The sequence below is a fragment of the Aquarana catesbeiana genome, linkage group LG06 (assembly GCF_042186555.1).
Source record: "Aquarana catesbeiana isolate 2022-GZ linkage group LG06, ASM4218655v1, whole genome shotgun sequence".
Classification (NCBI taxonomy): Eukaryota; Metazoa; Chordata; class Amphibia; order Anura; family Ranidae; genus Aquarana; species Aquarana catesbeiana.
Window position 1 is genome coordinate 160,298,125 of NC_133329.1, and position 13,007 is coordinate 160,311,131.

Here is a 13,007-nt window from a genome sequence, read left to right on the forward strand (position 1 = left end):
TCTCATGTATACAAGGCCTGTTATTTGTAAGCTGAGAATACATCACATTGATGTGTAAACACAGTTCTAACCAAAAGTATTGGCAGTATTCATATATAATAATGTAGTATTAATACATGTTTCTCATGATAAGTTGCCTTGTCAGGGTATGGAGACTTGTGTGCATCAGCCTTTAGGGAAGCTAAAGGCTATGCAGCCTGAGGTATAATAATCCATATAACGTATACCCCCGAATATCTAATTTGAGAAGCAGAACAGGAGGAAGATGATAATGGCTTCAAAATTGGTGGAAGAAACAACAGCAATCTTCGATATGCCGATGACATTACATTTAAAGCTGAAAATGTAGAGGACGTCAAGCGCTTTAGAGAGGACTTCAAAGAATAGAGTGAAATGATTGGATTAAATGTTAAGAAAAATAGCAGGATGTGTGCACAATATCTGAGGACAAGCAGAAGTCTTATTTTATAAATGGGTCCTTTAGTTTGACTTTCCAATTCTAGAAAACTGTTTCAATTATATATTTTACATATCTATTGTACGCTAAATAAGATGTTACATTCTGCCAAAATTCTACCAACTGTAAAACACATTTTGCCATTGAAGCATTAAACTATACTGGTACCCCAGTGTCCCACAGACACATCTTAAAGTGATATAAAGCCTAAACATTTTTTAGCTTAATGAGTTCCCTGCAAGTGTACCTAGAAGAATTGATGCTGGTTTGAAGCCTAAGGATAGTCGCACCATAAATTGATTTTGATTCTGTTCACTTACTTTGCATTTTGTAGGTTCAAAAATAAATCTTTAATTCCTTATTTTTAGCAAAGTATTCTTGCTGACAGCATTTCTTCACACTTGCTTATTTTATAGAGCCAGTCCCTCTGCCCCAAACAGATGCTCTGCTGTTTGGGGCAGAGCAAACAGCGGTGACTTGACAGTCAACAGCTCTCCACTCAGAGCAATAGGGAGAACTGAGCGATCAGCGATGTTTATTGTGGCAGCAACCTAGGTAAGTATGATTAAAAAAAACAAACCCATACTTCTTTTAACCTTTTGCAGCCACTTGGACAACTTACATCTGATGCTTGGATGCAAGCCTTACACACCAGAGTTTTGCTCCCGTCCCCTGCTGAGTTTCTTACCTCCAACCTTCCTGATTAGCAGATCTCCATTGTATCCTCTTCTGGACCGAGGTGTCATGTCCCCAGTTCCAGTGACAGATTTGGTTCCAGGGGTTTTACTCCAAGCTGTAAAGTTGTTCAACCTAAAGGGGGCGTCTGCCCCATCTTGGATCTCAAAGCTCTGAATATCTCCATTCCAGCCCAGGAATTATGCATGGAATACACTAAATCTGTAATTGCCTCTTTTCCAGATAGACGTTTTGGCTTCTGTGGAAATCAAAGATACATACATACATGCCCCCATCTTTCCAGCACATAGTCTCCTATGTTTTGCTATGGGCCCCCTGAACTACCAGTTTGTGGCCCTGCACTTCGGCCTGTCATCTGCGCATAGGGTATTCTCCAAGGTGCTTGCCCCACTATTAGCCCTGTCATGCTTTTGTGGCATCACCATTGTGGGATACTTAGACAACATCCTGTTGGTGGAACAGTCAGTATGAGCTCAATCAGACAATGTAGTTTGGACTGTCCAGGCATTAGAGTGCTTCGGAAAGATGTGAACCTTCAGAAACCTTCGTTGCTGGAATTGACTCATCCTTTGGAGTACCTGGGTCTAGTTCTGGACACAGCTTAGATAGCGCATCTTCCCAAGGAGGAACTTCCGAGACTCTGATTCAAGTTCTCCACTCCAGGAGTCTTCTGCCTTTCTACTTTTTCATTAGATTCTTAGACCTGATCATAGCCTCCTTAGAGTGCCATTGACCCAGATTCATGCAAGATCTCTACAACTCGTCTTGGGACAAATCACTTATATCCCTGCACAGACCTGATTGGTTTGGCAGCAAGGACTGGGTTGTCCCTGGTTTGGTGGTTTAGAGTTCCAGCTCTGGAATTTGGGAAAAGTTTTGTTCCCATTTTTGGGGGATCTTGATGAAAGGCTCAGAAGGAGCCATGGGAACCCTGTAGGTGCAGTAGACTTGGTCATTGGGGTAGTCTTGTTTACATGGTAACATTTTAGAGCTTTGGGTAATTTAGCAGTCTCTGCAGTGTTGGACTGTCCTGCTGAAAGGTCCTCCGATCTTAATTCTTTCAGACAGTGCCATAACAATGGCCTGCATTAACCATCAGAGAAGGCACCAGAAGTCTCACCAAGGCAAGAGAGGTAGTAAGGATTCTGTCCTCAGTAAAAACATTGTTCCAAATTGCCTGCCTTGTATATCTGAGGTGCAGAAAACTGGCAGGCTTCCTCAGTCAGCAATGTCTAGACCTGGGAGTGATCCTTACACATGGAAGTGTTGTAGGACCTGTGCTACAAGTAGAGGATACAGAATGTGAACCTCCTGGCCTCTAAGTTCAACACCAAAACTGGAAAGTTTTTTGTCTCCAGGTAAAGGGATTCTCTGACAGAAACAGTGGATGCTTTGGTGGGTCTGTGCGATCAGTACACCCTAATTTGCGCCTTTCCTCCCCTGAAACGTGTTTATCTGCTTTGCAAGATCGATATAGAGGATTCTAGTGACCATTGCTACTCACTGGCATTGGCAATTGCAGATGCTCTGTGGAGTCTGAAATTTGCAGGATCTTTTTGTCTCAAGATTTACAATCCTACTTCATGGTATCTAGCTTTAATGAAATGACAATTGAGACCTAGGTTTGGAGAGAGAGGTGTATCTCTAAACCTGATATTCCCACAATGCTATAAACTAGGAAGACTACTTCCTGCATAGTCTTTTTATCAGATGTGGAAGGACTACTTTACTGGGTCTGGACCAGCATTTGACACTCAGTACTATCAAAAGCCCTTTCTGTTGGTTTCAGAGACCATTGGCCTTTCATTCCTTTTGTTTGGGGGAGTTGTCCATTGAGCTCCCCCTGTGACTTTGTGGGTTCTGGGTCTGGTTCTTTCTGCACTTCAGAATCCACCGTTTGGATCCTTTGAGACATTCCTCTCTACTCTGATCCACAATTCTTTGTAACAGTCACCTCTGCGAGGCAAGTTTCTACACTGGCAGCCTTATCCTACAAAGAACCATTAATGATTTTTGCATAGCGACGAGGAGGTCTGCAGGCCCAGGACTTTCCTCTCACTTCAGGTAGGGTTAAGCCTTGAACCTCAATCAAGACTTTTTACTTCCATCTCTGTCCAGTCCCAGTTTAGGAAAATAAAACTTTCCTCCATTGTCTGGAATGGTTCAGGCTTTGAGTGGTACATCCCTCTGCCACTAATTCTTTCAGGAAACAGTAATTCTCTGTCATTCTGGATGGTCCCCATTTGGGTGCACCGGCTTCTTGTTCCACCATCTCAAAGTGGCTCAGGCAGTGTTAATTTCGTCAATGAAAAGGTTTTCATCATAATTGTTGGTGGCTTTTTTACAGTGAGGAAAATTAAACAAAGTACAGCACATTTTGACGAAAACTATGAGGAAAATCAAGTTAAGGATCGAAAACGGGACGTTAATGGCAAGGAGGGACGTTTACCCTCAAGAACTACTGTATTGGCGTATAACACAGTGCGTGCGTGTTATACGCCGATATCTGTTTTTTTTACCAACAGGGTGCGGGGATCGGGCGGTCCGCCCCGGGTGCCACACATTGGGCGGGGGTGGGGGGGGTAATAGTCAGGCCGGCTGCCCCGCCTCTCCTGGCCCTTGGACAGCACTGCCAGCAAAGTCTAAAGTTGGATAAAAATTACTGCCAGCACCCTCTCCTCCACCGCTCCTCCTCCTGTGTCGCTCTCATTGTAAGCTGAAGCTTAGAAGGAGAGCGGTCACGTGACCATCCATGAAACGTCAGAGGAGAGCAGTCATGTGACCGGGTCCATGCAAGAACGATGCTATTGAGGAATATTTAGAGACTTTGATTTACAATGACTGACACAGCAGGAGGAGCTGTGTATGAGAAAGGGCTGGCAGTGATTTATTCTTAAATTTAGAGTACGCTGGCAGTGCTGTCCCAAGGGACTTAGGGGTCTCCTGGGAGTGCGGGGGGGCTGTGTACTGTGCAAATGGTGGGGGGCTGTGTACTGTGCGGGGCTGTGTGTTGTGCAGAGGGTGGGGGGATGTGTATTGTGGGGGGCTATGTGTTGTGCAGAGGGTGGGGGGCTGTGTTGTGCAGAGGGTGGGGGGGGATGTGTGTTGTGCAGAGGGTAGGGGAATGTGTATTGTGCACATTCGCTTTTGGTTGACTAAAATGATTTTAGTCGACTAAAATGTACTGGAGATTTTAGTCGATTGAAATACGATGACTAAAATGGGACTAAAACTAAAATGCCATTTTGGTCAAAGACTATAACTAAAACACTTGCAGAAGACTAAAATGGGACTAAAACTAAAATACCATTTTAGTACTAAGACTAAAACTAAATTGAAATTTGCTGCAAAAATTAACACTGGGCTTAGGCAGACTATTATCCAATCTTAAGGATCAAGTGCTACCATTTTATTCCAGGGTGCATCATGCATTTGTTTCCCAGACTTGGAAGGCTGCCACTTGGTCTGCCTTTTACACATTTTTTTTCTAAGCTCTACCAGGCAAATGTTCAGGCTTCATCTGATGCCAGTGTTCAGTCCTCCTTTTAGGCAGCAGTAACCTGAAGATGAATTTTTTTTTCCGTGCCCCTTAATTGTCTCCAAACAAATACATTTTACAGTGAATACTGTCTTTAACCACTTGACAACTGGGCACTTAAACCCCCTTCCTAACCAGACCAATTTTCAGCTTTTGGTGCTCTCACATTTTGAATGACAATTACTCAGTCATGCAACACTGTATCTATATGAAGTTTTTGTCCTTTTTTTCACACAAATGGAGCTTTCTTTTGGTGGTATTTAATCACCGCTGGGTTCTTTATTTTTTGCGCCGTAAAAGAAAAAAGACCGAAAAATCTGTAAAAAAATACATTTTTCTTCATTTCTGTTATAATATTTTGCAAATTAGTAATTTTTCTTCATATATTTTGGCCAAAATTTATACCGCTACATATCTTTGGTAAAATTAACCCAAATCGGTGGATATTATTTGGTCTTTGTGAAAGTTATAGAGTCCAAAAGCTATGGTGCGAATATCTGAAAATTGATCACACCTGAAGTACTGACGGCCTATCTAATTTCTTGAGACCCTAACATTCCAGAAAAGTACAAATACCCCCCAAATGACCCCTTTTTGGAAAGAATACATTCCAAGGTATTTAGAAAGATGCATGGTGAGTTTTTTGAAGTTGTCATTTTTTCCCACAATTCTTTGCAAAATCAAGGTTTTTGTTTTACTTTTTTTTTTCCCACAAAATTGTCATATTAGCAGGTTATTTCTCACACACAGCATATGCATACCACAAATTACACCCCAAAACACATTCTGCTATTACCCCCGAGTATGGCGATACCACATGTGTGAGACTTTTACACAGCGTGGCCACATACAGAGGACCAACATGCAGGGGAGCACCTTCAGGCATTCTGGAGTGCCCAGGCCAATTCTGACCTTTCTCTCCTACATGTAAAAATCATCATTTATTAGCTAGAAAATTACATAGAACCCCAAAACATTATATATGTTTTTTTAGCAAAGACCCTAGAGAATACAATGACGGTCGTTGCAACTTTTTATCTCGCACGGTATTTGCGCAGCAATTTTTTTAACACGTTTTTTTTTTTGGAAAAAAAACTGTTTTGTGCTTTACAAAAACCAAAACAGTAAAGTTAGCCTAATGTTTTTGCATAATGTGAAAGATGAAGTTGCGCCGAGTAAATAGATACCCAACATGTCACCTTTCAAAATTGCACGCGCTTGTGGAATGGCGCCAAACTTTGCTACTCAAAAATCCCCAAAGGCGACGCTTTAAAATTTTTTACTGGTTACATGTTTTGAGTTACAGAGAAGGTCTAGGGCCAAAATTATTGCTCTCGCTCTACCAATCGCAGCGATACCTCACATGTGTGGTTTGAACACCGTTTTCATATGTGGGCGGGACTTACGTATGCGTTCGCTTCTGCATCCGAGCACACAGGGACAGGGGCGCTTTAAAAATTTTTTTTTTTTTTATTGTTCATTTTACTTTATTTTTAGTTTGATGCTTTTTTCCAAAAAAAAAAATTTTGGACCACTTTTATTCCTATTACAAGGAATATAAACATCCTTGTAATAGGAATATGGCATGACAGGTCCTCTTTACAGTGAGATATGGGGTCAATAAGACCCCACATCTCACCTCTAGGCTGGGAAGCCTGAAATTTAAAAAAAAAAAAAAAAAAAAACGATCCTGGCTTCGATCGTAGCTGTGAGTCGGTAGAAGCGCGGGAGGGGGGGACATCCCCTCTCGCCTCCCGTAAGAACGATCAAGCAGTGGAACAGCTGCTATGATCGTTCTCATGGTGTAGGGAATCGCCGGCTGAAAAAGCTGATATCTGAATGATGCCTGTAGCTACAGCCATCATTCAGATATCCCCGCACAAAGTCAAGGACGTTGTATGACGGCCGGCAGGCGGGAAGTGGTTAAAACGCTTTTTTTTTTTTTTTAACACAAAGTTGTCCATTTATACAATATTTCTACCACATAACATGTACATACCAAAAATGACACCCCAAAATAGATTCTCCTGCTCCTCCTGAATACGGCGATACCACATGTGTGAGACTTCCACAGCCTGGCCACATACAGAGGCCGAGTACAGCTGAGCATGGCTCAGCATGGCGGGGTATTGCGGAGTATGGCGGGGGCATGGCCGAGTATGGCGGGGGCATGGCCGAGTATGGCGGGGGCATGGCCGAGTATGGCGGGGGCATGGCCGAGTATTGCACAGCATTGCATAGTAGTAGGGATGGCTGAGCATGGATGGCTGGATGTCTCTGTGCAGCGCTGTGGACACTACACATCCAGCCCACAGCGCTGCAGACATCCATCCATCTCCCTCCCCGCTCACTGTGTACCGATCGGTACACAGGAGGGGAGGAGAGGAACCGGCGTCATCAGATGACGCCGGTCTGTTTACATGTGATCGCGCCGTCATTTGACGGCGCGATCACATGGTAAACGGCCGCGATCTGCGGCCATTTACCGGGATCCGTGATGCGCCGGGTCCTCTGGACCCGGCGGTCACGGATTTGTTCGGGTGCGCGCCTCAGGGGGCGCGCGAGAGGGGAATTCTGGGAGGATGTCATAGTACGTCCTCCCAGAGTTATCCAACCGCCCTGCAGTCGTCATTCGGCTATGGGCCGGTTGGTAAGTGGTTAAAACATAGGGTAGTAGTAGTTCACAGATGATGTCATCTTTATCTCGGAAGGGGACACAACCAATCTATATCCACTGTTGCCCATGAGCGCAATTGCAACTTATGGTATCTGACTTTGCCAATTTATTTCAGAACACATGCCAACAACCAGCCAGTGAAAATAAATGTCACAAATCTACACTCAAGTTTCATAACCTATTTTTAATGACAACACAAAAAGTAAAAAAAAAAAAATTAATTTGGCACAGACTCAGCCCAGTCCCTTTAAAAATTATACTTCATCACATCCTAGGTTACTTTTTGGAGAGCACTGACACTCAAAACGTCTTGGCACAAAGCAGGATTCAACAGTTCTCCAAAACCGACAACCTCATGCAAACCTCCATGTGATTCTTTAGGTGTGATATCTCATCTGCCAGGCTCTAGTCATTTGATGAGCCAGTAAGCCTGGCTCGTCAAATCATTACTCCTTGCTCATCTCATTTAAAGTGGAGTTCCACACAAAAATGGAACTTCTGCTTTTCGGAACCCTCCCCCCCTCCAGTGTCACATTTGGCACCTTTCAGGGGGAGGGGGGTGCAGATACCTGTCTAAGACAGGTATTTGCACCCACTTCCGGCATAGACTCCCATGGGAGTCTATGCCTCTTCCCGTCCTGACCGCGCTGTCTGCTGGGAACACACAGCTCCCAGGAGAGAGCGGGGACCGCTAGGGACGTGCAGCACGACTCGCGCATGCGCAGTAGGGAACCGGGAAGTGAAGCCGCAACGCTTCACTTCCTGATTCCCTCACCCAGGATGGCGGCGGCAGCTGCCGAGAACCGAGGGGGTTCTCGGCGTCCCCTGCCGACATCGCTGGACCCTGGGACAGGTAAGTGGCCATGTATTAAAAGTCAGCAGATGCAGTATTTGTAGCTGCTGGCTTTTAATATATTTTTTTTTTTTTTGGCGGTGTGGGTGAACCCCCGCTTTAAGTTGTATGTATGCTTACCTTTCCATGCAATATGGCAGAAGTAAATTCATATCAATATAGGTAGCATGATCCAGATCTTCTGAAAGAGTCAGTATAAGGACCATAGTGTCTTATGCCTTTTTTTTTTTTTTTTTGATCCACCACAAGAAGAATCAGTCTTTTCAGCCAGTACGAATAAAGATTTTACCACAGGTTCTGGGAATGTTTGAACTTAAGGCCCTTTGATTTTGGAGAGCTGCCTAGTTGGGCTCCATTTATACACAAGTTTCTACATTTTGTGAATCCCAGCAGCAAGAATCTGAGTACGTCCAGTCACGATCACTGCAGGTGATCGCTGGCTGTGCAGACAGTTGCTAATACCGATTCGCACACACCTGTCAATTCCAGTCGCAGGAATTAGCAGACTCATGCTGCTTTAAATTGCAGCGCGTGTAAACGTGGAGCCCTAAACCAACCATACATGGATTGAATATCGGCTGGTTCGGCAGGGCCCGGCCACATTTTGATCGTTTGGGCACCCTGGTTGTACAGATCTCGATCGACTGATCGAGTTCTGTACAACCAGCCTATCAGGTTTTTCATGGCCGATCAGTGCCGCCAGCTACAGCCGGCAGCACTGATCAGCGTGTCCTGATTGCGAAGATGTCTCCCCACTGTCAGAACACAATAGCTCAGCGTGAATGATTTTGGTATCCATCTATGGCCAGCTTAAGAGACCTGCTGTGTAGTTAATAGAGCCAGTGTATGTATTTGCTGTGTAGTTTTCAATGAATACAGTCTTATTAGACTGTAAACAAGTACCCATTTTTCAAAATCCTCTAGAAAAAGGAATGTATGAATCATTGCTGTAGAGACAATAACTATTTAGAATAATTTAGAATTGAACTGATTTTCTCAAGTAAATGTGAAAAGTAGCTTGAGCCTAGGTTCAGACTAGTGCGATGCGGGAACCAGCGTGATTACAGTGCCAGTTCCCGCATTGCTTCTCTCCCGCAGGCAGTTCACACTGCCCTCTGTAAACCGCTGCAGCTGTCATTACATTGTTATTGACACCCCCAGAACAGTTCACAGATCGCACTGCGAACTGTGGATTCTTACAGGAATCAGATCGCATAGGTGAGAACACCCATGTGATCCGATTCCAGTGCGGGGAAAAACCAAGTTCCTGCACCTTTTTCTGTGCGAATCCAATGCGAGTTCAGCCATACAGCTGTATACGAATCACATGTGATGTCTGAGTTTGCACTAGTCTGAACCTAGGCTGAAGTTAGATCAGATTTTTAAGTCAATCTCAAATGCAAACTGAATGCATGCTGCATTTGCCCATCTACAGTGGATATAAAAAGTCTATACACCCCTGTTAAAATGTCAGGTTTCTGTGATGTAAAAAAAAAAAAATCAGACAAAGAAAAATAATTTCAGAACTTTTTCCACCTTTTTAATGTGACCTATAAACTGTACAACTCAGGTGAAAAACAAAGTAAAAATAAAAAAATAAAATATGGTTGCATAAGTGTGCACACCCTTAAACAAATACTTTGTTGAAGCACCTTTTGTTTTATTACAGCACTCAGTCTTTTAGTCAATCAGCATGGGACATCTTGACTTTGCAATATTTGCCCACTCTTCTTTCCAAAACACTCCAAATCTGTCGGATTGCGAGGGCATCTCCTGTGCACAGCCCTCTTCAGATCACCCCACAGATTTTCAATTGTATTCAGGTCTGGGCTCTGGCTGGACCATTCCAAAACTTTAATCATCTTCTGGTTAAGCCATTCCTTTGTTGATTTGGATGTATTCTTTGGGTCGTTGCCATGCTGAAAGATGAAGTTCCTCTTCATGTTCAGCTTCCTAGCAGAAGCCTGCAGGTTTTGTGACAATATTGACTGGTATTTGGAACTGTTCATAATTCCCTCTACCTTGACTGACTAAGGCCCCTGTTCCAGCTGAAGAAAAACAGCTTCAAATCATGATGCTGCCACCACCATGCTTCACTGTGGGTATGGTGTTCTTTTGGTGATGTGCAGTGTTGTTTTTACGCCAAACATATCTTATGGAATTATGGCCATAAAGTTCAACCTTGGTTTCATCAGACCATAACACATTTTCCCACATGCTTTTGGGAGACTTCAGATGTGTTTTTGCAAAATTTAGCCAGGCTTGGATGTTTTTCTTCGCAAAAAAAGGCTTCCGTCTTGCCACTCTACCCCATAGCCCATACATATGAAGAATACGGAAGAGTGTTGTCACATGTACCACATAGTCAGTACTTGCCAGATATTCCTGCAGCTCCTTTAATGTTGCTGTAGGCCTCTTGGCAGCCTCCCTGACCAGTTTTCTTCTCATCTTTTCATAAATTTTGGAGGGACGTCCAGTTCTTGGTAATGTTGTGCCATATTTTCTCCACTTGATGATGACTGTCTTCACTGTGTTCCATGGTATATCTAATGCCTTGGAAATTCTAGAACAGCTGAACTTTATTGGGGGGTAATCAGAGGCACTTTAAATAATGTCAGGCGTGTACTGACTCCTATTTGTCATGAGTTTGAATGTGATAAGCGGGTGTGCACACTTATGCAACCACATTATTTTATTTTTTTTATTTTTAATTCAGTACTTTAGTTCTGAAATGATTTATCTTTGTAATTTTTTTTTTTTTAAATCACAGAAACCTGACATTTTAACAGGGGTGTGTAGACTTTTTATATCCACTGTACATAAGCACTTAGATTAGGTTTGTGGCCAAAATTGTAGCAATCAGGTCTTGATCACATCATTATTTATTACAGGTATGAATTGCAGTATGCTCCTCAGCCCCCCCAAGCTGTCTGTCAGTTCCTTTCTGCCACTGAGTTGGCCCTGCAGCGCTATTATGCTGATACAAATAACAGGCTTTTGAGGCAAGTAGAACGACTGAAACAAGAGGTGGCAACCGTTCCAGTTTGTGAAGAGCAACTGAAAGAAATTGAGCGCTGTATTAAAGTTTTTCTGCATGAAAATGATGAGGAGGGTTCACTGAGTCTGGCTAGTGTGGTCGTATCTGCTCTCTGCGCTCTCACAAGGTAATGAAAATAATACAGATGTAAACATTTCCCAGTTTAACCTTTGGTTTTTAGGAAGTTACAAAAGTGTAAATTGTGTTACAGTGAGGGAAAAAAGTATTTGATCACCTGCTGATTTTGTACGTTTGCCCACTGAATAACAAAATTATCCAGAAAAACGCATTTCAAAAAAGTTTTCAATTGATTTGTGTTTTAATGAGTGTCATAAATATTTGATCCCCTATCAATCCGCAAGATTTCTGGCTTCCAGGTGTCTTCTATACTGGTAATGAGCTGAGATGTGGAGCTCTCTCTCTCTTAAAGGGATTGCTCCTAATCTCAGCTTGTTACCTGTATAAAAGACACCTGTCCACAGACACAATCAATCCGATTCCAATCTCTCCACTATGGCCAAGACCAAAGAGCTGTCCAAGGATGTCAGGGACAAGATTGTAAACATACACAAGGCAGGAATGGGCAACATGACCATTGCCAAGCAGCTTGGTGAGAGGGTGACAACAGTTGGTGCGATTATTCGCAAATGGAAGAAACGCCAAAAAACTGTCAATCTCCCTCGTCTGGGGCTTCATGTAAGATCTCGCCTCGTGGAGTCTCAATGATCATGAGAACGGTGAGGAATCAGGCCAGAACTACATGGGAGAATCTTGTCAGTGATCTCAAGGCAGTTGGGACCATAGTCGCCAAGAAAACAATTGGTACCGCACTACACCGTGAAGGACTGAAATCCTGCAATGCCTACAAGGTCCCCTTGCTCAAGAAAGCACATGTTCAGGCCGGTCTGAAGTTTGCTAATGAACATCTGAATGATTCAGAGGAGGACTGGGTAAAATTGTTGTGGTCAGTTCAGACCAAAATTGAGCTCTTTGGCATCAACTCAACACGCTGTGTTTGGAGGAGGAGGAATGCTGCCTATGACCCCAAGAACACCATCTCCACTGTCAAACATGGAGGTGGAAACATGCTTTGGGGGTGTTTTTCAGCTAAGGGGACAGGACAACTTCACTGCATCAAAGGGACGATGGACAGGGCCATGTACGGTCAAATCTTGGGTGAGAACCTCCTTCCCTCAGCCAGAGCATTGAAAATGGGTCATGGATGAGTATTCCAGCATTACTATGACCCAAAACACACGGCCAAGGCAACAAAGGAGTGGATCAAGTTACCAAACATCAGCCTCTAAACCTTAAAGACTTGGAGAGGATCTGCAAAGAGGAGTGGGACAAAATCCCTCCTGGTGGCTACAAGAAACGTCTGACCTCTGTGATTGCTAACAAGGGCTTTGAGACCAAATACTGAATCAAGTTTTGCAAAGGGGTCAAATACTTATTTCTCTCATTAAAATGCAAATCAATTCATAACTTTTTTGAAATGCGTTTTTCTGGATTTTTTTGTTCTGTCTCTCACTGTTAAAATAAACCTGCCATTAAAATTATAAACTGATTATTTCTTTGTCAGTGGGCAAACGTACACAAATCGGCAGGGGATCGAGTACTTTTTTCCCTCACTGTATGTGTAATCCTTTTTGTGTTGAATTTTTGTCCTCACCTACACTCCTACAGAACTTTGGTTTACAAAAATGCCTGTACTGGCTGATTACATGAGAAAGACGCATTGGAACTGAA

At 43.3% G+C, this 13,007-nt stretch overlaps 1 protein-coding gene across 3 annotated transcripts in view; it reads left to right on the top strand.

Annotated features, from left to right (window-relative positions):
• SMG1 (SMG1 nonsense mediated mRNA decay associated PI3K related kinase) overlaps positions 1 to 13,007 on the top strand; it is a 409,928-nt gene that overhangs the window by 325,510 nt on the left and 71,411 nt on the right. For 2 of the 3 annotated variants that reach the window (XM_073591119.1, XM_073591121.1), the window contains exon 49: positions 11,113 to 11,385. The exons of the other annotated variant lie outside the window; for it this stretch is intronic. In XM_073591119.1, the coding sequence (XP_073447220.1) occupies positions 11,113 to 11,385 (273 nt within the window). The remainder of the gene's footprint in view (positions 1 to 11,112; positions 11,386 to 13,007) is intronic. 3 annotated transcript variants of the gene reach the window in all.